The 26,151-nt window shown below is 41.1% G+C and overlaps 1 protein-coding gene and 1 long non-coding RNA gene across 9 annotated transcripts in view; one reads left to right on the forward strand and one right to left on the reverse strand.

The window, feature by feature from the left end:
• The window catches only part of CDYL2 (chromodomain Y like 2), a 58,467-nt gene that overhangs the window by 21,412 nt on the left and 10,904 nt on the right, over positions 1–26,151 (forward strand). Inside the window, exons 1-4 of one of the 2 annotated variants that reach the window (XM_027725131.2) lie at positions 3,469–3,674; positions 9,336–9,930; positions 18,067–18,284; positions 24,807–24,979. In XM_027725131.2, coding sequence (XP_027580932.1) covers positions 3,546–3,674; positions 9,336–9,930; positions 18,067–18,284; positions 24,807–24,979 — 1,115 coding nt within the window. In that variant the 5' untranslated portion in view covers positions 3,469–3,545. Of the gene's footprint in view, positions 1–3,468; positions 3,675–9,335; positions 9,931–18,066; positions 18,285–24,806; positions 24,980–26,151 lie in introns of those variants that run through there. The other variant, XM_027725132.2, reaches the window with a different exon arrangement.
• The window catches only part of LOC113990063, a 92,082-nt gene that overhangs the window by 19,309 nt on the left and 46,622 nt on the right, over positions 1–26,151 (reverse strand). For 2 of the 7 annotated variants that reach the window (XR_003541500.2, XR_005563371.1), the window contains exon 3: positions 19,515–19,649. This is a non-coding gene — a long non-coding RNA (uncharacterized LOC113990063). Of the gene's footprint in view, positions 1–1,345; positions 1,577–5,230; positions 5,342–7,883; positions 8,161–9,444; positions 9,607–19,514; positions 19,650–26,151 lie in introns of those variants that run through there. The other 5 variants (XR_003541499.2, XR_005563373.1, XR_003541495.2 and 2 more) reach the window with 5 other exon arrangements.

Raw genomic sequence — 26,151 nt, forward strand, 5'->3', positions numbered from 1 at the left:
GGACCATGGGACCCGTTTCAAAAACAGCCTCACAGACACCTGGGCAGAGAGCACAGCACTGAGGGGGTGGATCACATTCCCTGTCATGCACCAGCCCCTGGGAAAGCTGAACGGGACAATGGACTGTTAAAAACCACATGGAAAGCAGTGGATGGTGGGACTTCAAACATCAGGACCTACATTTAGCCAAGGCCACCTGGTCAGTAGTGCACACCCAAGGCTCCACCAACAGAGCTGTCCCTGCCCAGTCAGGACCTCCACCTACCACAGGAGGGGATAAAGTCCCTGTGATAAATATGAGGAATGTGTCAGGGAAGACAGTTTGGATTAGTCCTGCCTCAGGCAAAGGCAAACCCACCCGCGGGGCTGTTTTTGCTCAAGGACTTGGGTGCACTTGGTGGGTGCTGCAGAGAGATGGGGAAACATGATGTGTCCCTCAAAGGGATTTGTTTTTTGGGTGAGAACAGTCTGTTCCAGGGAGAATGGGTTCCTTCCATCTCAGAATGTGGCGGAGCCTTTTGTGCCTCCAGTTGGAGGGGGAGCACTGGGTGGTTTTAGTGGGAGCATTAAATTAGAGAATACTGTTCCAAAACCATGACAATCACTTCAAAAACAGTTATCACAGAATGTGCTGAGCTGGGTAGGACCCACAAGGGTCATCAGGTTCAGCTCCTGGCCATGCACAGGACCCTCCCCAAGAGTCACCCGATGTGCCTGAGAGTATCATCCAAACACTTCCTGACCTCTGGCAGGCTTGGAGCAGTGACCATGTGTCTCCCTGTATGCAGGAGCTACAAAACACATACTGCCACTGGAGATTCTTTCCCAAAAATTGCTATCTCACATCCCAGATCTTGGAGTAACTATGTCTAGTTGTTCATTTGTCTTGTTTTCCAACCCAGAGCCTTCTTTTTCACCAAACTGTCATTTCAGCCTGGGGCACGTTCCTTGAAAATCTCTACAAAACTATTGCATTTTCCTCTCTCTGAGATCACTGTAAAATTCCCTTCAGTACAATGGCCACTTGGACTGAGCAGTATCCCTTGGTACCCCTCAATCCTCTGTACCCATCCCTTGTCTCATCTCCTCAATGTGTGAGCTGTGCAGGGCCAGCTGGTAAAGCCTCTCTGAACATCTGAAATCCTAAATCCTCAGCACCTTTGGAAACACCGAGTGACAAATCCCTCCCCGAAACCAGGCCTTTCACTCCTTTGTGCTCAAGTTCACCACTTTGCTGTAAAAGGGCTAAGAAAATATTTTTCTACCTGCCCCACAAGAACATGTGGTTTATTTTGTGACAGTCGTGCCAGTAGTGTTTGTAAAGCAGTGAGTCACTGAGTGGAAGTACAACAAGTAGCTCAAATATTTATTTGTACTGTATTAGAGCTAAACCTTTGTATTTTTTTAATGTGGAGTCTTCACTTCTGACTAAGCTTTGGGATGTAAAAGTGTTGAACTGAAGTCCTGGCCTTGAGCTGAATCTCAATGAAGCCCATATGGAGGAGAAAGGGGCTGGCTGAACTGTACAGCAGAACACTGAAATCAGCCAGAACTGAACAAGGTAGAGGAGAACAAACTGCCAATGAACATAAAAGAAGACAGCATTAATTTTTGTCTAATGATTTCATATGCAGGTTTCATGTAAATTAATAGTTGCTTCCTGCATTTCTGGACTTGCTTTAATGTTGAAGAGCACCTTTAGTGATAGTTGTATTTTTATTTTTCAACTGTTGCTTACACATTTCTACATCTGTTTGGAAACGTGATATTTTTAACAAGTTCCAGGCAGTAAAAACTGTGATCTGTTCACATAAACACTGGTTTGCTTAGAAGTCTCTTCAAGTCCTGCTCCTGTTCCTATAAACCGCTTTTAAAATAAAAAACTAAAACCCTCATGGTTTAAATCCCAGGGATTTCTTCTTTGACTTTACTAGGGAATAACTCTGCTGACTTGTAGCAATGTAAAAGAAGCACAGGCAGAATCAGAGCCTTACTAGGTTGTGCTGAACTCTTTGCTGATAAACACATTTTCCACACACATCCTCCTGGATGGTTTAAAACTGGAGAATCCCCTTGAATTTGGCAGAGAAACTTGAGAAAGGAGTCCACAGTATTAGAAAGCTGAGAGCCACACATGTGTCCAAAACAGCCAGCTCTTTGTAGAGCTTAGCAAAATATTTTGTCTCCTTGAATATAGATTTCTCACTCATCCTTTAGTCATCTGTGATCGTCACAGAAATAGGCTGTGCAGGAACAGCTCTGCCTCGAGCAAACCCCGCCCGTGCCTCAGTTCTCTGGGACCAGCAGCTCCCACTGGCTGTGGAAAGCTCTCTTGCCATGGTAAATGGGAACAGCATTTATTTTTCACTTTGTTTTGGTCTACAAAACAGGAAAATATCTGTTGGTTCTAAATTTAAAGCGTGCACTGTAACATACAAAACAAAGGTAGCAGTACAGTAAAAACTACCAGCTGTACTTTAGTGCTGAAATCAAGGCAGGCATTTCTCATCCACTTCAAATGTTCTGGACAGCACTGGGACAGATCCACTCTGGAATGGATTGGGCCAGTGAGTTTGTGGAGGGTGTGTTCAGAACTGACCACTTCTTAGCATAAGGGACACCCAGGACTTGGCTTTTTGCTTTGCTTTCCTTAAGAACCATGAAAGACAATAATGAACTGATTTACTGCACGAGAGGAAAAAGGGATTTGATAAATTAAATGTGTCGCTGTGCTTTAAAATCCGTGTTCTTTGGATTTCTCTGGGTGTTGGACGTGTTGATAATGTTTGTGAGTCAAAGGAACAGACCCAAAGGGTCTCCCCCACTCTGCAGAACAGTTTGTGATGACACAGGTGCACTGTTGGATTGCAAAGGCAAAAACCCTGCTCCTCCTCCAATAAAGAACATTCTCAACATTATCTTATCCTGGTGCTAAAGAGGATCTTTTATTTTTTGTGCACTTCTCGTGCACCTTTGAAAACCATCTGACCTTCCAAATGAAAACCTGAAATATATTTTATGAAATTATTGTATTTAGGAATGAACAGCTCTTTGCTGTTCAATCTGTGAGCAATAAGCCCAGACAGAAATATGTTCTGGATCATGAACATGTCCGATATGAAAGGGTTTGTATGATGTAATTGCCTGCAGTGACAGGGACTACCCAAGTTGATCAAAAAGTCCATTCCTGATCCCTGTGTCATCTGTCAATTTTCCTTTTCCAAGGGACAGTATCGGTCTGTACAAAAATGTCCTTCCTCCAGTGCAAGATTCCTGTATATATTATTATTCCTGTTTGCTCCAAACCCCACAGTGGTTGTGGCACTTCCACCACAGGTATTGTTTATACACATGCACTTAAATATCCTAATAGAGGAAAATTATGTAGATTATACCCTTAGATTTATAGTGGGAGAGGGAAATGGCTTTAACAAACTGGGAGTTTGGAGTACTCTAAGCACTGACCAGGAGAAAGCTGCTGGACACAAACCAAGAGGAGGGGTCATGGAAATGGGTTCTGTGAGTAGGGTCAGCAACGGGGACAAATGGGGAGCCACGGCCCTGGTGTGGAACTGGAGATGTGGCACTGGGGCAGTTTTGAAAAGAGGCAGAAAAGAACAACTGAGAGCCCAGACCAGAATTTCAGTTTCAGTGAGACCGAATTTCAGAGAAAGGTGGGACTTCCAAGAAAACGGGCGGATGGTCCCTGGAGATATGAGTGAGCACGGAAGCTGGGGCTGGGGCTGTTTGTCTCCAGGCTCTCAGCCAGGGCTCCATCTCATCTCCACTGGTTCTGGAAGCAGGTCCCTCTGCCAGGAGCCCCTTGGCACAACGAGGAAATCGTGTTGCTCACGTCCTCACGGAGCAAGGCTCATCCTTCCGGGGGTTCTAAATGCCCGGATGGCAGGGAAGGGAACTCACAGAGTGCACTTGCACAGGGCAAAATGCTGGGGCCAGAAAAGTTAGGAATGTGAAAACACCACTTTTAGCAGGAATTTCCAATGGCTGCATCGCTCCTGTAAAATACAACTAATGGCAGTGCACTCCTGGGTTTCCATCTAAACCAGGACCATCGGATCTCCCAGCAGGGAGCCTCTACAGCATTAAGGTCTCTCAGGAGAGGAGGATCAAAGGTGCAGGTTTGCACACAGGGACCAGCAGGAGATTTAACAGCGTTTATTTGTTCTGTTTTAAGCCTTGGTACGTGTGTGTTGGAGGACACATGCACCTAACACAGTGGTTTCCAGCCGTGCTTAATACCAGGCTTTTCCCAGTGAAAATGCAGAAGTTTCAGGGTTTCCCTGATAAGTTTTAACAACTCTTCTGATTCTAAAAAAATTATAAAACAGGGGAAAATAATAGAAAATTAAAAACCCATATGCATAAAAGGAGGAAAAAAGGAACTGCATAAACAGCAGTGTCTTCTTAACACTAAGAGGGTGTTCAGTGGCCTTCCTGGGAAGGTGTCATTTGATGTTCTGAGTAATCCAGATGAGCAATGTCTTCCCTTGCATTTTTGTGACTATCTGGCCCTTGCACTTTCATTTTGACCTTCCAGGTAACCACACAGATTTTCTACTGGGGGGTTCCATAGCTGACTCATGGACTGGCCCTGCTCTGTGGGGCAGGTTCTGAGGAGTCTCAGCTTTCATTCCACTGTTATTTTTCTAACACGAACAGTGGCTCCTTCAGGAGATATGCTGCCATATTTCTTGTACATCTGGAACAAATGCTCCACTTACCAGATTTTGAGAAACAAAAATAAGTTACAAGCAGGCAAGAGATTTACAGCTAATGAAATGCTCTATATCTCGAAGCAAACGGAATGAAAAGAGGGAAGTTGGGGCAATACTGAATTTTGAAAAGACAAACATGTTGAATCAGATGGCCTTTATCTCTCTCAGAAATCTTACTGCCTTCCTCTCCTTGGCACTTCCTTCAAATACCCTTCCAACACCCTGAGGCACAACATGGGACAAAGACCTCCAATGAAAAAAACCCACGAAGCAGCAGCACAAGTCCTGTAATCACAGTAATGAAAAGCAGTTTTTCTGGTGTCTGTCATGCAGTGGCTGCTGCTCTGAAGAGTTCCCCGAGACAGAGACCATCTGAACATCCCAGATAACAGTTTAAATGCCTACATGGATATGCAAGGCAAGGAGAGGAGACGACATGTACTTACTCTGGAAATCACTGAGTACATCTGCAATCTTCCAGACCTTTCTGGAAGTTTACTGATCTCCTGGAAGGTGTTTTCTGGGTGTGCAAGGACTTTTATTTATGCTCTTCAGAGCTGGGAACTGCGAGATGAGTGAAATCTGCTTTAGCTTCACAGTTACATCTGTAGAAATAATTCCATAGGAATTACCCCTTTTAACTTAGCCTGGATTTAATTTTTTTGATAAGTGAACAATAACACTGTGTTATTAAATGATTTTGACCCTGAATCTTCTGTGAAGGAAGGGATGTGTGTGTTGTACTCTGCATATATAAGCACAGCACTTCAGTTTACCAAGCTCTAGATATTTATAGTGTAATTGATTCGTTTTTTTTATTTCACATTAAGTTTAGAATAAAGATATCTTTTAAAGTCTTTTTATTTATGCCTCTCATCCTGGTTTGTGTATAGAGCTTGGTTCAAGGCTAGTTGGAAGCTAAAAAGCGTGTTGGAAATGCATTTGCACAGATGCCATTGTCTCATTCTATTTGTTCTCTTTAAAGGTATTTATATGGCAACATATCAGCACCTCAGTTCATCCAAAATTAGCCAGGAGAGAGAGAATCCAGGGAAGTGATGGTACATGTCAGTTCTGGCACTTTCTTAACTGTGATACCTCTGCAAAGTTTGTTTGCAATAATTTCATTTTATTACATTTAAGTGCTTAGTTTTCCAAAGCAAATGTAGTGAACTGAGGGATTTGGCAACTGTAACTACCAAGGTCACTTTTGGGAAGATGTGATTCAGTCCTGATTAAAGACAGATCCGAGGGGGGAAAAGGGAAGATCAGCCACTGAAGCCCAAGATATTTTCTGCATATCCTCAGAACTGTGTCTTGCTTATTCTAGGGGAAGAATTCAAGTATTACTTCTATTAATCTGTCACAGAATTATTTCTCATCAAGAAAACTCATATGATTTGTGCAACCTTAAGTAAATGTAGAAAGGTTATTGCTTTATATACCACCTGTTAAAACCAATATACATCATTAAAAACCAAAGTAGTGGTGTTTGCTGTTACTGTGCACTGTGGATAGAAGGAAAATGGGACAGGCAGGACGAGGTGTGGGTAAATCCCTGATGTTTGTACCTCCAGTGAAGCACCTCACAGTGGCACTGTAAAGGGGATAAATATTACTGAGGAACTTAAGAAAGAAAAGGGACCATGTTGAGAGGTCAAGTATGTTGGATGCTCCCCTGAGCTGCATTCAGTGATGAACAATGAGGCCGTAATGAGGACGAGAAAATATCTACTCAGACTTTTTATGCATCATTAGTCAAGCCAGTGGGTATTATGGTTGAACTAAAAAAAAATCAAGGAAAACAAACTAATTTTGGATCAGCCCACATTTTTTTCATTTTCTCCCCAGCAAAACAATAAACTGAAAAGAGGGTTGACCAGAAACAAAACATTTTGTCTTCAGTTTGTGTTGTCCCTCTTTATTTTAGTTTGTTAAATCTGAGAGGGAACATTGATAGTTTTGTTCCAAAAATGCTGTAATGAAACGCTGAGTCTTTCCCAAATATATTTGCTTTCTGAATGTTTTTTTTTTTGGAAATCATTTATTAAATTTGACCCAATTTCATAAATATTTTTATTCTCCCTTCGTGATGTGTTGAACTCGTTAATCACATTCCTCGTTGCCAGTATTTTGTTTCCCAGGAACAAAGACCACTCATATTGTCTCCTTTTATCCTCTTCATTGAAATGCAGGATGCCTCATCACCAAAATACTTGAGTGCTTTCCATATTAAAAAATGCCCTCCACAAAACCTCTTCCTTTTCCTTTTTCTCCTTGTGGAGTAGCAACGTGAAATCTGTGTAGTTAAAGACAGGAATACAGTGATATAGTGAAAAAAGGGGAGGGTGAAGGGATGGTTCCTGTATGTGATCCCAAAGAAGGTGAGGTATTTGCCCATCCTTTCTGAGGTTCTTCCTTCAGTGAGCAAGTGGGGAGTGCAGCTGCTGTAATCCCTCAAAGACAGACGAGTTACTCTGAGGAAGCACCAACCTGACACCGAGTTTGTGTTGCAGCTCCAAACTCCTGAATGAAAAAGGGAGGGAATGCAGGTGGTGTTCAGTGGTCCAGGCTCTCCAGTACTGAGAGCTGAGGTTTGCTGAGTGTAGCAGCAATTCAATTTTTTCCCCAGGACACACATATGTGTGTTTTGCTCCTTGGTATAGTGAGCTGCAGTAATTAAAGTAACAAATCCAAGGCAGCCCATACAGAGTTGCACAGTTCAATGTTCAGTTTTTCTGGCTGATCCCAGATAGGAGGATGAGAAGCATTGTAAAGCCAAGGATAATTTGGACAGCTGCTCTCTATAAAGTCAACAAGATCATTATAAGTCTACTATTAGTTTGACAATTGAAAGCCACACGTCCCACATGAGGACAGAAAAAAAAAAAAAAAAGCCAGTTCATTTATTTTGTGAAGCTTTTTCCCTCTTTTCAGACAAATGATCTCAAACTTGCTCAGGCTGAGCTTCAGCTAATTGTTTTGCCATCCTGGGCAGTCCTGAAGGGGACTCTGCTGAATTCAGAGTGAAGAGGATGCCTTGCTTTGCTTCTGAGGAGGTTCCATGCAGATACTGGATCAGCCAGAGCACAGGAACTGCTGGCTGGGCTGGTGCAGGGACTGCCTGGACATGGAGGAAGGCTCCTGTGTCCACTCTGACTCACACACATATCTCAGCACAGTTCCCATGTAAATGAACTCAGAAGTATAATGTTTAGTTGCTAATTACATTTAGAGTCCTTTGGGGAACCCACCAAGATCTCTCTGAATGTACAGTTCCAGGCAGTGAACAGCCAGAATTAATCCATTGGTTTGCTCTAACAGGGGACCCAGAAAGAACAATTACTCACACTGCTGTGATTGCCCTTCCTCAAGGTTAAATTCTCCATACAGATTCTGTTGTTCTTCACATGAGATGATTTTCCTTTGAAGAGCAGTGAAAGCTGTTACAGGAGCTATCCAATTTTTTATTTTTCTAAATTAACAATACTGCTTTTGGTTAATGATAATGGTTCTTTTTGTCATTAGTGGTATCTTTATCCTTCATAAACCACATATTAAAGAAAAAACCCTAAAAAATTTAAGAACAAAAAAATAAAACTTGGGAGAGCCTTTGAAGGCTTCTTTATCATAACTGATTTCCCAGCATTGACTTTTCGTGGCAGATGTATGTAACAAAAACTGTTAGTTCTAAAAACCCTCCCTACCTTCTAATGCTGAATCCCTACTATTACATCATTTTTCTTAAAGACTGGATCTCACTTGGTGCAGTTTAACCCCCTGACTTGCTGCCAACTGGTTGTGTTTGGGTTTTCCTGGGCACTCTCCCCCTACTGAGGCTTTGCCAGCACTGAGGTAGCACAAAGATTTCTCCAGTTGTACAGTCCATGTTCTACAACAGCAGGATGCTGTTAATTCACATTCTGTGTGCAATCCCAACACAGCCCTTGGTGCAGAAATGTTCCTTGCACTGACATTCCCCAGCACAGGCTGATGGAAGTCATTCCTTCCATGTAAGAATCCTGCCTTTACGCCTTTTGGTGGGTTGGGTTCTTTTATCGATGCACTCACAAATTTTGTGAATTTACTCAAATTTTGCCTTCCTAAAAATACAAATTTTTGTAGGTTGGAAATAGCAAAGTGGATGTACAGTATTGCAAATAGGATCTTTGCTGTAAAATACTGTAATCAATTCTCTGGTCAAGGTAGTTCCAAGACACAAAGAAGACCGAGGAAGTTTACAGGGACATAATGCATGTGTGGATTCAGGAGAATTACTAACAATGCAGCAAAAGATGCTTTATTTAGCTCTTTCAAGCAAGAGGTAGCTGAGGAATGTAACAGTAATTGTCTCATTTTCCAACCAGATTTTCAAAGAAATTGTGCCTTCATTAATGATCTCAGACTCTCTGTTTCTTCACCCTGGGGCTGTTGAAGGGCCCAGATCAGATTTGAGCAGGTGTTTATGTCTCTCCTGATGTTTTCAGAAGGGGCAGTGGCTTTGCTGTCCAAATACCACTGGGGCTCTGATTCCTCTCCTGTACTGTCAGCTCTGCTCAAGGGAATTCTTTTTAATATATTTTTGTTTTTTTCCATTAGGTCGAGAGGATTGTAGACAAAAGGAAGAACAAGAAGGGCAAATGGGAATATCTCATCAGGTGGAAAGGTTATGGAAGCAATGAAGACACCTGGGAACCTGAACATCATCTACTGCATTGTGAGGAGTTTATTGATGAGTTCAACAGACTCCACGTGACCAGAGAAAAGAGATCCAGGCACGGGAAACAGCCCAGCACGGCCAAACTGCTGCGGGAGAGCCGAGGGTCGTCTGTTGAGAAAATATCCCACAGACCTTCTGAATCTGGCAAGTCTAAAGGATCAACACACAAAAGGAAGAGAATTAATCCATCTCATCAAAAACAGAAACGAGGATACGCAGCAAAGCCGGGCTCTGCCAATGACAGGGCTGCTAAAACCGTGACTTACCGAACTACCCCCAGCGGGTTGCAGATCATGCCGCTGAAAAAGCCACACAATGGTCTGCAGAATGGAGATGGCAGCCACGAGAAGGATTCTAGACATTTTGGGAATGGCTCACAGCAGCAAAACGCGGATTTAAATGATCATGAAGGAGAACCGAATTTGCCCAGCGTGTTGGAAGTCGGTCCCGACCCCCCCGTGGTGAATGGAATTGGTATGTGATCCAAAGCGCTCGGCTCTGGGGAGGGTGCTCGTGGCAGCAGAGCCCACTGGTGGAAACACTGTTGGCATACAGGGGATGTGGTGAGAAGCACACAAACAAGCTCCACGCTCTTTCCCTGTGTATTAGACATGTTTTTTATCAGCTGGCTTCTCCCTTTCCTTCTCCCACGGAGTGACACGAAGCAGTGTGGGCTCTGTTACGTGCCTCTGCAGTGTAAATCCCTGTGGGGAAATGAGGACAGGGCATGGAGCAGGAATGACAAGGGAGGGATGTATAAGGCTGCAGCTTGGGGTTTGTGTACCACTAAGTACCAAATAGTTCCTCAGGTGTGCTCAAAAATCAGAATTGTTTTAGAAACGGAGTTAATACCACTCTGGCTAAAGTGTCCTAGTAAGTCTGGCTGAGTAAGATCCAAGTTCTCAGTATTACTGCTGGTCATATTCAGGAGTCCTCAGAGCAGCCAGGTCCTTGTCTCTGGCAGTGACTGGGCACACCAGAAGTCGCAAGACAGACTTTACAGGAAGGTACAAACAGCCTTGAAGTGAACCAGAAGAAATGGGAGGAATTTCTTTCTAATCCTCATAGTAACTGACTGGCTTAGCTCTCAAAGAATAAGGTTTATGTTCTCTATAAATACTACTCAGCTTAATGCAAATGAAGTCGCTTCTCATTATCTGCATGTGTCCAATCTTTTTGGTTTGTTTCTTTTTAATCCCACCAAATTTAAAGCCTCGGTGGTGTTTTGTGACAGTAATTTCCATGAGTTAACAATGAGACGCACGTTTTATTTGATCAGATTTTGGTGTTTGGGGTCTTGTTGGGGTTTTTTTTGACCTTTACTTTCATTGAATAGCCTCTTGTCCTTCTCTGAAGGGACAGAGTGGAGGACACCCCGTCAATCAGTTGGCAGCCCCGGCCTTTTCCTCCTTCCTACCTGGAAGTCTTTCCAGATTCCTGGTAGTTTTGAGTATCCTCTCGTGCCTTCGGTGTGTGGGGTTTTTTTTAATACCTTTTAAAAACAGCAGGAGCTGTTCCAAATGATTTCCTACTGCTTACTGATACAGTGACGATGGAACCTTTGGAGAATTATTTTTTCTGCTGCTCCACATTGCATAAAGGTTTTCATTGAGTGATCCACAGTTACTCTTGAGGGTTTTTTTAACTTGCTTGTTACAGTTAATTTAGAACACAGCTATATGTATGATCCCTTTCATTATGCATTTAATCTGCTTTACTGTTGCCAGTTCACCTTTTTCTTATGACTCAGTGAAGCTCTTCAAAATCTTTCCTAGTTTTCACTCTACTTATTCTGTATTGCCTCCAAATTTTCCTTTCATACTTCTCTTCCCAATTCATTAATACACACATTAAATAAACTAATCCTCCTGCACATCCTTGGGACAGCCAACTACTAATCACTTGACATGAGGAAAAGTAACCATTTGTTCCAATTATTTATTTTTATTAGCCACTCTCTACAGCCCATGATAGCACTCATTTCCTTAACAGCTTCTTGGGAATTGCCCTGCCAAAAACTTTCCAGAAGTCAACATAAATTATATCTCCCCATTTTCCACCCTACTAGCAACCTGGCAAATGCTCCTTGATTTGGGAAGTAGAACTGACCTTGCCTAGTCTTACTGGCTATATCCAATAGCTGCTGGGATCTTTCAATCCAGGCATCAACTATGCTGTCAAAAGACTCCCAAACCAGCAAAATGTGTGGTCAGCTTTAAATGCATAAACACCTCTGGTGATGTCAGTGAAATATAAAGTTGAAGCACTTAAAAGTGTATCTTGGCTTTTGTATTGTGTGGAGTTTGAGCTCATGTTAGACAGCTTAACAAGTTACTGCTTCTCTGAGATGACTTGCATATCTAATTACAGATGTGTATAAAGTTGTTTTCCTTGGTTTTCTTACTGTTTCTAATGAAGTTTTTTTTAATCATTCGGTTTATGTTATCCATGGAGAAGTTCTGATGCAAAATGCATCTTTAAAATTCATTCCTTCTGTATTTTAGAATATTGGTTTTTTTCATGAAGAACTAAAGAGTCACAATGACCTGTAAGGTCACACGAGCCTTTGTCCCCACAAGAGCTAAGGAATGGCCCCCACCAGCCCTGATTGAATAATCCCTGTCAGAGAGCTCTACTGCAGTGGAAAGCTGCTTTGCCTGAGCAGCCAGGTGTTCTGCTGGGTACAGAGGGCTCCTGGCCCAGCAGCTGATGTCTGCAGCTCCTTTCAGACATTTCTTTGGGATGCTTTTTGCATTCTCCAAATCCAGCACTTGTGTTCTGTGGTTTGCTCCCCTTGCGTTCTGTAGGCAAATGTAAGAGATTCTTTAAATCTCTGCCTGAAAAGCCCACACTCTGCAGCACTGGCAAGGTCAGAAATCCTCAGTCCTGCTGTGTGATCCCAGCACAGGCAGAGCGGGGAAAACTCCAGAGGGGAGAGGAGACTGCCAAAGTCAGAGCAGGCAGAAACTGGGGAAGAAGGGTCAAAATCAAATTACCAGCTTTTTTCCTAATACTGCCCTACAAGGTTGAGAGGAGCCACATTTCCTGATACAGGGGTTTGTATCATTTGAAATGTCAAGTGGAAGAAACTTGCACTGCTCTTCACCAAGTGCAACAATTTCCTTACTCCCTCAGCATTCCCACTCCCGTGGAAGGTGCCACTGTGATTCTGCCTCGTGTCCCATCGTTATCACAGACTCCCTTTCATTGGGGTTAATGCCACACCAACGCTGGGCTGAAATTTTACAAATCACAAATGAAAAAAGCCTCAGAGAAAAAAATGCCAATTTGTTGAACAACAGAAATTTAGTTCCAAACATCTTGGGTTTCAAAACTTTCTCCAAATCTGAGCCAAGGTCCCAGGGCCGTGTCCCTTGGGAGCGGGAGCAGTGTGGCAGCCTGCTTGGCAGGACTCCCACGTTGAGCCTGGAGGCAGCCAGCTCTGCCAGAGGTTTCAGGCAGTCTGCCACAGAGTCTGGAAGTTGAAAGCCTGGCATGCTCCATCCACACTCACAGAGCTCCCAGGCACTAGATGTGGAACAAAGAGGGAGCCTGGAGGACCTGGTTTGGCTCCCAGAAGCTGTGGCTGCCGGGCAGCCCCGCTCAGAATCGGATGAAGCAGACATTTGTGTCAGCTTTGAGACTGCCTGTATGGAAACCAAATGAGTGTCAGGCTCATTTCACAGCAAACTGTAACACTACACAGAAAACATGTATAGAAATTTTAGGTTTGTCTTGGAAAACTCAGGAATTCCCCACAATTTGAAAGCCCAGCTGTGGGCCCAGCTCTGCTGCCAGTGTGGGCTTATGGTTGAAGGTCTCCAAAATCCACCAACTCGAACCAGTTATAATAATAATAATGTTTAACCACCAGTGTATTGAACCAGGCAATATAGATAGTAATTTCTAATCTAGAAGTAATCAAATAATGGCTGTGTTGTCTGTCTGACCCTGCCAGTTGTGTTGAAACAAATAACAGCTGTTTGAAAACCCTCTTTTGGTGACTCCTTGAATGAGCCTCCACCAGACTGCTTAGTCTTGTGTGTACATCCACTTGGCTACAAGTGGTTCCTCTTTACCCTAAAGACAAAATTCCCAGCAGGCAGCTCCTTGCCCCCAGAAGGGTGACTGTGTCCCTACAGGTGTGTGCACAAAAGGATTGATGCCCCCAGTGCAGGCCTGGAACCTTCCTGAAGTTGGGATCTTTCTTACCCAGACCTGTCTCCTGCCTTCTACACATCCTGCCATAAGGAGAGCAGAGTCATCTTTACTGACAGTTATTTAATGGTCTACAAATTGGAAAATGTTGAAGCATCCACTGATGCTCCCAGGAGCTAACAATACTGTTCTTTCTGATGATATTTGTTGTCTTCTGTTATCACTTTTCTGTTTCTCTCCAGATATTGTAATTGAGAGTGATTGTTTTGTCAAGTTTCTTGACAGCATCAAAAAACATCCCCTTTTAATTTTCTCTTTCCTTTTTCTACATTGCTCTATTTCTGTACCATCTGCTGAAGAATTTTTGCCTGTCATGTATCACTAACCACTGTTTTTCTCCATTACGAAAAATCTTTGTGCCCTTCATTTAAATACTCTCTGTGACTTAGTCACTGCTTCCTCTTGTTTTTTTAACTTACTCTGTTTTATTTATTCTGAAAGAATACTGGCAGTAAAAGACAAGCAAACATTCTTGCTCTCTCCGTTTGGATGAAAACTCATTGCTTTTAGATATCTTACAGATGCTCCTTTAGCTGGAGAAGTCTGAAATTATTAGTAAATTATCAACAGAACACAGCTTTTAAGTATGTACAGTATTAACCATTACCCACAAGAAAGACAGAAAAGAGACAGAGAAAGGCTCTTGGGGAGGCTGAGGAATGCCAAGCTGCTTTTCCAGGGAGAGTGGTTTATTTCACCTGGAAAAATTAAAGCCCCAGCTCCATCATCCTCTTCCACTGAGCACAAAAGTGTGGTGCTGATAAAACAACAGTCCAGCTCTCCTTCCCATGGCATCCTGACCGTTATTCCCATCCCTCCCTCTGCACCAGTTGTAGCCCTTTTGGGGCTCCAAGGTGAACCTGATCTGGTTGAAAATTAACCACAGTTTTGCAGGGGGAGTTTTCAGCCGGGGCAGATCAGCAGGCCAGCTGCTGTGTGGGGTGGTGGCACAGAGACTGCACCTCAAACTGGCTGGGATGGAACACTCAGAAAAGAAGTCTCTGAAAATATTAGAGGAAAACAGAGAGGACACAGCAGCTTGAGGTGTCCTCTCCTCATGGGCAGGAGCAGTGAAGGGGGGGTGGAGTCCCAGGTCCCCTAAAGCACCGAGGATCACTGTGACCTTTTCTGTCTTTCCTCTCCCACCCTTTGTAGACTTTTTAGACTGTAAATTTCTGATGTGTTTGCAGCATTGCCTGGTGTAATGGAGCCCCAGGCTCAGAGCCTTTGGCAGTGGTGGAGCACTGTGGAAGATGCAGGGATGGGCAGCTAAAATGAAGAGGATTGCAGGAATAAAAGAGCCTTCAGTCAGGAGAGGGGCAGCGGAGCGGGAGCACGATCAAAGTTTACAAACCATCAAGGCCTCAGATCCAGTAAATGCAGAACTGCTGCTCGGGAAATCCCTCGATAGCAGAGCGAGGGACCACTCGCTGGAGCTGGTGGAACATCAGATAAAAGCAGAGATGAAAGCAAATTCTTCTCTGTGTAGTGGCTACACAACTTCTCAAACTCATACCACAGGAAGCTGTGGAGCCAGAGAGCTCAAAGGGGATTAGAGAAACACATGAAAAGGTCCACAAGCAAATACTGAAGAAACAGGAAGGATGAAGCCTCTCATGTCCCTGTACATCACTTAAGGATGATGCTATGGGAATGGACTGCAGAAAGTGCCCAAGCTTGCATTTTCTCCTTAAATAGCATCCTTTACTGCCATTCTTGGAGAAGGATAACTGCACCCACCAGAGGTCTGGGAATATCTTAGGTTCCCTTAAAAGAATATTGAAACTTCTTATAACTATCAGTGTTGGTTTGGGTATTCCACAAGTTCTACTGCTGATTACGAGGTAATAATTAGATTAAACTCTGACTAAAGGAAGGAATATTTTCTCCCATTCTGTTTTCTTTTTGTACTTAGACTGAGCATCAAATACTCACTACTAAGCCAGTAAACCACACTTTGAGTACCCAAAGCTTCCTTGGTTGTCTTTAGATTGTGCTGATCATTGTCCCCAGTTTATCAGATTAAACAAGATTACAAAATTGCACTGTAGACACAGAAACAACAATTTGCTCACTATATATTGTTCTGTTAATCATCCACTCTAAGAAATGACAGTTTTCCATTTATGTTTCTCTCATATTTAATTCAGATCTTTCCTCTGGTTAGATTTCTTTTAGCTGGCGTGCAGATAGTTAAAATATCATGATAAGATATTAATTTACAAACAAAGTACATAAAGAAGAATAAAATAAAATATTAAAATAATTACTGTGAGGCTTTTTGTTGAGCTGGATTATGTGTGTGAATTAATCTTCTACTATTCTCTTACCATCTGTATTTAAAATAGATGTGGCATAATCTTCCACACTAGAGAGATAATCAGTATAGTTAGTCTGATACACCTTCCATTCAATGGGCATTTGTGCCTCTGATTTTATAAGTTCTCTACACTTTTTGGGGAGATTTAAGTCATCACATCTTAGTAGCTAGTTGCAGGGTCAAGCAACATGGTAAGGATTGAATAGATAAAAATGCAGTATTTAATAGTTTGCCTCAGTCAAAGAATTAATTAGTTTCAGTATATTATTCCCAATGACACTGGTACTCCATTAGTAATTCTGCAAGTTGATTTTTGTTTGTAAGAATACATGATCATGTATATATATACAATATATATATTGTATACACCTTTGTATATAATGTCAAAATAGATGCAGTAGCAAAACCTTATGAAAAAGAAGAAACAGACCATAGGAAGTTAGTCATAATTTTTAAAGCTCAAGCACATGGTGATTTCTACTACTTTTTGTCAAGAAAACAAATTTCAGACTCTTCTGGTTCCAAATGATTTTTTAAAGTGATGATCTAAAGTAATTTGGCAATGTTTGCATTGCACCAGGTAAATGCCCTGTTCAGTATAATAGAGGAAAAGCTTTAGAAAGTGTCTCTTAATTTAACAACAAAAAAAGAGTTTTATGGTTGGCTGAACTAACAGACTTTTGGCCAAAAGTCACACAGATCAGTCACCTGCATGAGCATCAACCTCAAACATGGCTAAGCCAAAATGAGGGGAAGTGATTTCGGTTTAGAGTCACCTGTCACAAATTCACTGCTCAGTTCTATTCCAACAGAGCATTTTTAACTGGATGGCAGACATTTAAACTATAAAATCTAAATCTGTTCTAATATTCATGTCATCTGCCCTTTAAAAGTTCTTGGCTATTTGAAACCAGAAGCTGGAACAGGTCACCTTTTGGCAGGAGTAAAGAACAGAACAAACAAAGGTGTTTTCATTCAGCTCTTTCTTGGCCTTTCTTAAAAATGGAGTAATGTGGGCTGGTGTCTATTTAAACAAAAAACAGTGACTTTAATCTCTGTCCCTCACCAACCTGTCTCTGCTTTATTTTTAATGGCAATAGTGTGAAACATCTGTAATTAGAAAAGGATTATTGCATACAAATCCTGTAAAGCTCTTTCAACACCCTGTCCCAGCACTGTGACCAGTTGTCCTCTATTGCCTGTTACAGAGGGACTGGAAACATCAGCACGGGAATGGTTTGCAGTTCCCTGTGTAAGTCAGAATAAACTCTCTTTTAATATTGATTTACTGTTACTCTCACTTGTTTTTAAGGAGGAATTATATCTTTCTTCTCACTGTTCTCTTTTTTCCTGCTGCAGGATACTGATGGCATCAGCATTAGCATTTGCTGTGTACAAAGTCCACTATTAATATCGTACTCGTTAGGCAGAAGTCATTAATTATTGTTACTGTAAAATGTAAGGAGCAGAGGCTTGGATTCAGAGCAAAAAGGGTGGCTAAGTGCTACTTGCAATGCCAGCCACAGGGATAACTGGAAGACAATGTTGGTTGTGTCAGCTTGGGAAGAGCTCCCCAAATTTAGTGTCGCACAGAGATGTGCAACAAGGGTGTGCTCAGGGGGTCATCTGAGACTGCTAACCACTGGGCAGCAGAAAGGGAAGAAAATCTATCTTTGGAAGATGGGATTTGGACTAAACCTCTCATGTCAAGTTTCCAAAGCTGAAATAGAATCTTCCAATAAATTCAGGGATCACCCCAAGTTCATATGAAAGACTGTGATACAGTTGCTTTTCGGTTCAAAGCAGATCTGAATCCCACTGTACCAGTCCTGGGTGCTACAGTTCATTGGATCCAGAGGTGTTCTGATCAGACAGCAAAAAGTTCTGCATGTTGGAATGCAGAATAAGAGGAATGGCTTGAGGCCACATTTGACTAGCCAGACACATTTTTATTTATTTTATATTTATATTACTATTATATGTTCATTTCTTTTTGTTGAAGCTAGTGGAGTAGCACTCCAGTTCTTTGATGGTATAGAGGTAATTATGCTTCGATTCTTTCCATCTGAAAGGTTCTTCTCTGGCCAATGGAAGCTTGAATCTGCACAGCACTGTGAAAAGGAAACTAGATGGGGAGAAGGATTATGTCTTCGATAAGAGACTGAGATACAGCGTGAGACAAAACGAAAGTAACTGCCGGTTCAGGGACATTGTGGTCCGAAAAGAAGAGGGTTTCACACATATTTTGCTGTCAAGTCAGACTTCAGAGAACAATGCACTGACCCCAGAGGTAAGTGTGCAGCCCTAAAAGCCAAAGAAAGCCACCCTAAAGTGTGGGTTATCTTGGAAACACTGCACTTGAACTCGATTTTAGGTACTTTCTTCCCTAACTGATGATCTTAGAAAAACAAATGCAGAGTTCAGACATATCTACGTTTGTCACACTTGGGATTCCTCTTACAAAGAATGCAATGGAAATTAAATTTTAATTCACATGTCTGAAAACGAAAATTAAAAGTAAAGAATGGCAGAATCAGTATCTCCAGCGTGGAGTTGTGTGAAGCAGCTTTTCACATGTTGAAATTACTGATATTTCCTATCCTTAGGAGAAATCTGGTCTTTTCCATTTCACTAATTGAAATAGTGCTCCAGTTGTTGCATACAGAGAATTTCAGGCCATATCCTGAGACAGTCGTTCTAAATTCTGCCTTGATCCCTAATTACTTTTTCTCTGAATTGCTGTAGAAGTCCTTATGGATGGAATCTTAACCAACTGGGGGCTCAGTCCTCAGCTGAACTGCATAAAGCCTTACAACATATAAAAGATATTAAAGAATTCCCTTCTTCCAAACATTATACACTTAAGGTCAGACTCAGACTCGTAGATTGTACTCTCCCAGTACACACATGGATCACTGGAAGGGCTGAGCAGCTTTTCCTTTCATTCCCTGTGATCCCAGAGTAGTGAGCCATGGTGCCCTGGTGTGCCATCCCCACGGCAGAAGAAAAGGGGTGTCCATAAATGCCTGTGTCAGGATGTATGTCCTGGAGAGAAGGGAACATGCCTGAGTCCTGTTCCCCATGGGCAGTAATGAGGATAGGAGGTATCAGTTTGAGCACCTGAGGGAAGAGCAGTTTGTAGCTCTGAGGAATCATTTTATTCAATCAGAAACTGATGGGTCCTAAATTTGACTGACCTTCCCAGAGGCACACATCCAAATGGACATTCATTTATTTAACTATTTAGTATCGTTCAGTAATACACTGAATGATATTAAATAGTTCAAACTGATGGTACATACATTTATCACTCCTAGTTCTTAAACTAAGTAATATTTAGAAGGACTATCTTGGTCATTATCACAGAACACCAAACACTTGCTTTTAATACTAATTCCTTAAAATGCATTAGATGGCATCAAATCCATCATTCCATCCCTGTCTTAATTACCACTAATTGACACTGCAGGGCCTGAAAAAGTATGAAATCAAGGGCTGTGTTCAGGCTGACCAGACATACCTTTACGTTGCTGGCTGTGCTGTTCCACATCAGCAGTGCTCAAATGCTCTAACCAGGGGATTAATTCAGGCTCTTCAGATGTGCCAAACCAAGCCATTTCATCCTTTGAAAGTTTTCAATATGCTGGGAACTCACCTGTGTGGAAGAATAAATGATAAGCATGTAATAGTCCTGTCCCTGCATCACGGCGGGGACTATTTCTAGACCCTTTATTGAAGCTCACTTGAAAACCAAGAAATGCATTTTAGGGAACTACATTACTGGCCAGGAGCTGGATGGGCAGGAATTAATCAAGGAGTTCTCCACATGGAGATTGCCTGTTTAAACCCCACCCAGGCCCAGAGCAATCCCAGGCTCTTGCCCTCGGAAGGCTCGTGGCTCCAAACATGAAAAGGCTCCTCTGGCCTCAGTCCAGGCTGCTGCCCGGGATCATTCACACCACAAAATCCAGCAGCTCCAGGACTGGCAACTCCATAGCCTTGCTGGCAACTACAGCAAAAATCCAAGGAACTGAAAGCAGGAATATGTTGATGCCTTGTCCCTGCAGTTTGTCACCCACAGCCACAGGTGGGACAAATTGACAGAGTGTTTTAGGGAGGTTGAGAACATTTTTGGGTTTGATGCCTTTTCTCACCAGTGAATAAAAAGTGCAAACACACAATTCCTACAAAATTAAGAAAGTGTGTCTCATTTTGGGTAAAGAAATGCAAACTTCCAGCTTTGTTAGACAGTCAGTAAATTATGTTTGCCAAATAGTAAATGAATTATTTACTCAGAGCAGCTCTACTTGATGTGGTTAAACAGTGCTCTCGTTATTCTTATCTATGTTAAGAAAAAAAGAAAAGGTGTGCACTGCAAACAATCATTTCAAAATTAAACTGATACAAAATCCCTCTCACTCCTCACCATCCCTTGTGCTTTATCATAATCTTCAGGTGAAGTTTAATTGTTGTGTTCAACCATTGGCCTTTGCTATTTATGCCAATTTAATTAAAATAACAAAGAACTTATTTATATATTTTTTTTAAAAAAAAAGGAAAAAGAAAAATGAAAGCCTAGAGAAGTCTACCTGAATCCCTTCATCCCCTGTTTCTGGTAACCCCATTTGTGCAGGTGATTTTAACATGAAATGTGCCAGTGCTCCTTCCAGCAGCTTTTGCACTGATTGAAGTTGGCTCAGTGCCACTCTAGTAATTGAGTTTTTTCTACCAAAAATGTTCAGGGCACTATAGAAATTCTTTCTTATTTTTTTACAAGACCTTATAAAACTTCCAAGGCAGTGTCATGAAACGGCACAGCTTGTTTTTATTTCAGCAGCTTAGACTTTCTACTTTTAAAATTCATTTTGAAAATCCATTTTTAAAATACATATGTGAAATGTCTCATCATTATAAATTCCATGAGGGCATTTTCTCTCCTGGGTCTTCTGCTGCTTCTGATGTTTGTTCTCCAGTGCTGCTGCTGCTGTTTTAACTCAGCACATCTCAAGGATCCAAATTCTGTTTCAGACTGAACGGACCCATCTGCTGGTTTTCCTTAACACCATTAACAGAGCTGGGAGTTAATATTCCCCGGAATTCAAAGCAAAACATTCCCTAAACAGGCAGTGTTCCCATTGCAGACTGACAGAACTACCTCAAGTACCTTCTCAGACACAAGAAGCAGGTTTCACATTTCCAGCCATGGGAATTCAAGAGTTTGAAGTTGTACCAGGTGTATTTTGGAGCACTGCTTTGCCCTCACTTTTTCCTTACTTATAAGTTTTCCTAACTGGAAAATAATACATAAAAGAGGCAGGTACAGGTTTATTGTTATCTGTGGTTTTCTGTCTCACAAGAACAAATTGTGGGTTTGGGCCCTGCAGCTTTAGAGGTGCCCGAGTCCCTGAGGTACCAAAGAGAAAGGACTGGGAATCTGCACAGGCAGTAACACAAAGTGTATTTATGTAAAAAGGCACAAGTGTAGGAGGCTCTAAAAACAACTGAATGGCTTTAAAACTTGGTTTTACTGTAATATTTACAGAGTATTTACCTTAAAGAATATCACAGTGAGTCCTTAGAGGTTCAGAGAAGTTAACTTTTTCAACTAATAACTCCTGTTTATGTGAACAAGAGACTTCTGTTCAAGATACTTTGTGTAATTACAGTGATAAATTCTCAGCTCTTTGATTTTCCCAATGTAAGCAAAGGGCACCAAATGCCTTTTGAAATTTCCTACGACCAGTGAAAGGCATTAAAATAAGCTCTTAGAAGTTTAATGAAGTTTTTAACCATTTTATGTTTATTTTGCAATATAAGGTGTCCTGTTCAAGAACTAAGCAGTTTATTTTCTTGACAGGATTAAAAATATAAGCAACTGCTGAGAAGGTGATAATTTTATTATATATTTGGGTTTCAATAAAACAGTAAGTGAAGCACTGGGCCTGGTCTAAATTTATAATCCATCCAATTATCATAACCTAAATAACTGCCCCATAATGCTCTGTAAATACTTCCTCAGAAATTTTCATCAAATGCATTCAAATAGAAATACTGTCCCCAGAACTGAAAATTACCTAAAAGACCATAAAAAAGCTAATTAATAAAAGCATGGAACTGGAGAATACTGCTAAGGAGCTCTGGAAATAGTAGTATTAGATCTGGTCCACTAGAGAAAATAAAATTTAATTGGACAAATGCAACAGTTATACCAAAATGGAGAAAGGTTTAAGGACTATGGAAGAGAGAAAAAAGTATGGAATCTGACAAAGAAATGTAACTAAAGACACGTTGTATCTCTGTATTTGACAATGAATCCACCACTGCATTAAACAGAAATTTGTGCATAAAAAAAATTTGTAGAGAGCAGTTCTGGACTAAAATGATATTTACTTTACAATACTGCAGTTTAATACCCAGTTCTGCAACCCTGCAGACAAATGAGGTTTTTTTATTGTTATTTTATTGTTAGTAGCTTTTGTGTAATCATAGAAACATCTGCAGGGAAATACTCCCAGCAGAGAATCCCTGAGGAAAGCCGTGGTGCCAGGGCTGCTGGACCCAGGCTGAGTGACAAGGTGACCAAGGAATTTTGGCACAACCAAAGGAATCCTGGCATGGACCATGAGTGAGAACTGACTTGGCTGGCACTGCTGGATTCCACTGAGCCTCCCAGCACCTCGGCATGATAAAGTTCATGATAAACTTACAGCTTTTTATACAAAACCATACTTTTTGGAGCCTGAAATACCGATACAATAATGGGTTCCTGGTTTCTTCTGCTACAAACCAGTGGAGCAGTGGAACTAAATTTCCCCTCCTGCTCCAAACTACTGCCCAAAGCCTTCCCATTTTCAACCATATCTGAGAAATGGATTCCCACTAATGGACTTTGAATGTCACTCACTCCACAACATTGAAAAACCAGCATACTTCTGTCACTGTGGGTTAAGCTCTGCTCCAAAGTTTGGGTGGCTTTTAGATGGCTTTAGCCACCCAAATCAGTGAGAGGTGAGAGAAAAAAGAGGCAGGTTTGTAATGGTAATTAATGATGTGTGTGGAGGGGGAGCACACATGCAAATACCACTGGAGGAAGGGCAACACAAAGAAATTTGCTGAATGGAGTGTCATGGCAGTATTTAATGTATGGGAAAATGTCTGACAGGTATCCCCTGATATCATTTATACATCCATCCTAGATTTTGAGAACTTTTAAAACAAATTAAGAGGGCAATCTTGCATTCATGTGGAACTAGGAAAATGAAAATACATCATCTTTTTATTTTAACATCTACCACCTTCTAAAGCGTTAGGGTTTTTTTTCCCTTTGTTTCCCCATTCTTTGTGCAGTGTTGCTGTGTTTCTCCCAGCTGAGGGCTGAGACTCTCACAATGAACAGTGCTCCTAAAATCGCTGGTGACATTTTTGTACCTGCATAAGAATTTCAAATACACTTCCAAATTCTGCTGCTTTTAATTACTTCACTTCCACCCACTGTCACACACTCGCTATTACAGGCATTCTGAAGTGCACTTGTAGAAGTGAGGCATCTAAAAGTTCACCAGCTGCTCCCTCATGGCCCAGGCCCAGTAACACTCATTTTTACACAAACCCATAGGGAAAGCAGCACAATCCAGGAGATTTCTAATAAAAGCCTATCTAGAATGGCATCAACAAAACAAAGGTGTTTAGGGACATTTCTTAAACAAGGTACTTCAGAGAGCTGAAGAATCCTGGGAAACAGAAAGGAGTGAACAGAAATCATCACAGGCTAAAAATCTTGGTTTTCTCTCACATGGAACCTCTATTTAGATCTCCAACCACATTTAGCTTTCTCTTACCTAAATTTACAGCAACAGCAAAAAAGAAAAATTTGACTCAACAGGACCCACTCTGTAGGAAATATTCTGACACATGGGTGTGATTAACAGAGGAGGTGTCACACAATGAAATCTTGGCCCTGGCAGTGAGGAGCAACTCACTGAAGAGAAGAGGGGGCTGAAGGGAGTCCCAGCTCACAAACCACGCTCAGTTGGGACCAAACAAGAAGTTACCCACCAGGAGTTGATGAAATAATATTTCCTTTTAAAAACCATTAGAAAACAATTCTCTGCTCAGGTGAAAGGCCATTTTTCTACAATACCAGCAGCTCAATTCGATACAGATTTTGATTAGGTTTGATTTATGGTGCAATTAATAACTTGATTCGGTTCTAAAACAGAGTCAAAATGTCTCTTTCAAGGGACTTTTTTGCTTGAACTTCTGTAGACTGTAACAATGTCACTGACCACAGAAAAATGAATAATATATTTGTTATGTTGATGTATGTGATGTCCCCTTGTCCTGCTTTGCTCTGATTGAAGTCACGCAAACCAAAGGAGTCGTAGAACTGAAAATGGGTTTCTAGATTTTGCTGACAACGTGTTGAGGGGACTGACAGACTATTGCTGAGATAACCATGTTCCTGAGGATGCAGTGATGTACACTGAATGTACCCAGTGAAAAGAAAAAAGTGGTATTTGAAGTTATTAAATTGCAATCAAATAGCATAAGCAGGCTAGAATTTCCCCTCCAACAAAGAGCAGCCAAGTCCCAAAAACTCTTTGAGCGCCAACAAAGCCAAACTGCCAAACAGAAAATACTTTGCAAACTTTCAGTGTTATCACTCTGAGTCTATTAAAATGATATATAATTGATGTAAGCATTAACAGTGCCCCAACTTTTAAGTCTCTCGAAATCAATAAGGTTTGTACAAGTAGGGGGATGATATTGCCACGGCATGCATGTCGAATTGTTTGCTTTTCTTTATCCACAGATCATGAAGGAAGTTCGGAGAGCATTGTGCAATGCATCAGCTGATGACAGTAAACTCTTACTTCTCAGCGCAGTGGGAAGTGTTTTCTGTAGTGGCCTAGATTACTCATATTTAATTGGCAGGTTATCCAATGACAGAAGAAAGGAAAGCACTAGGATTGCAGAAGCTATAAGGTGACCCAAGCTTACCTATGATCTCTAAATTATGAAATGCAGTGTGTGATTATAAAGATATTTATCAGGTCCAAAAATGTTGTATATTGAAGTGTTGATTGCATTCTAATTACAGTCCTGCAAATTTCTTTAGTAAGAAGAAACTTGGACCTTTCCTTATTAGAAAAGAAAGCACATTTATTCCAGTGCTAATATCCATAGGGATTTATTTTATTCAAATTCTCTGTATTTAATATTTCAATCATTTCTCCAAATTCAAATACAACTTTGTTGTTGTTTTTCCAAATTTGCTATTGACTCATTTAATGTTCTAAAGTGGTTCCTGAAAGGCAGATACTTTACTTGTTTTAATGTTCATCATTTGAAATGAATTTCAATCCAAATGGGAATCCATGGTTTACTCATGCTCTGTTGAAATAGCAGTCTGCCACTGTATTTCAGAACCTTATTAAAAGGGTCTCCACTCTTTTTCTTAAAATTTAAATTACTTCATATATATGTAAATGTAGTTTTATTTTTGTAACTAAAATGTGACTTTCCTCATATATATATCACATTACCTTAATAGAAACCCAGAGTTTATGACATGCAGTCTGCAAATCAATCTGCACAACACATCACCAAATATTCCATTATCCACGAGGTAGATCTTCCAGTATAAATCAACGTTATTCCACTAAGGCCAATAGTATTTCACGTACCAGGAGAGGGTTTGGTCCCTTTTTTTATCCCCATTTCCTACAATATTCTTTTGAGAACTTTAAAACTTTATGTGGCAATTCTACGAAGGAATATTAAAGAATTTGTTTTACAACAGATCTCTATTTTGGATATATTCGTATAACGTTATATATATATATTAACATAATAATAACATAACATATTAACCACCAGTTATCTTGGTTGCAACTACTGCAGATCAGTTTGGATTCTTGGCTTAAGTATTTTGAAATTCTCAAAGCAGTAATTATTTTGAAAGAATTTTAAATGTTCTTCTTAAATGTAATCAATTATGATGCATTTTTAAGACCCTAGATATGCTCGAATATTATGTGGTGATACTTTAAAAAAGAGAAGCCCTTTGGAGAACACATCCTGATTTTATTTTTTAAAGTGAGGGGGTTTTAACAATGCAGAACAAAAACAAAAGTGAGGAAGAAAATCACTAATTC

This window comes from Pipra filicauda, unplaced genomic scaffold (genome assembly GCF_003945595.2).
Source record: "Pipra filicauda isolate LSUMZ 115617 unplaced genomic scaffold, ASM394559v2 scaffold203_size1373443_pilon, whole genome shotgun sequence".
Taxonomy (NCBI): domain Eukaryota; kingdom Metazoa; phylum Chordata; class Aves; order Passeriformes; family Pipridae; genus Pipra; species Pipra filicauda.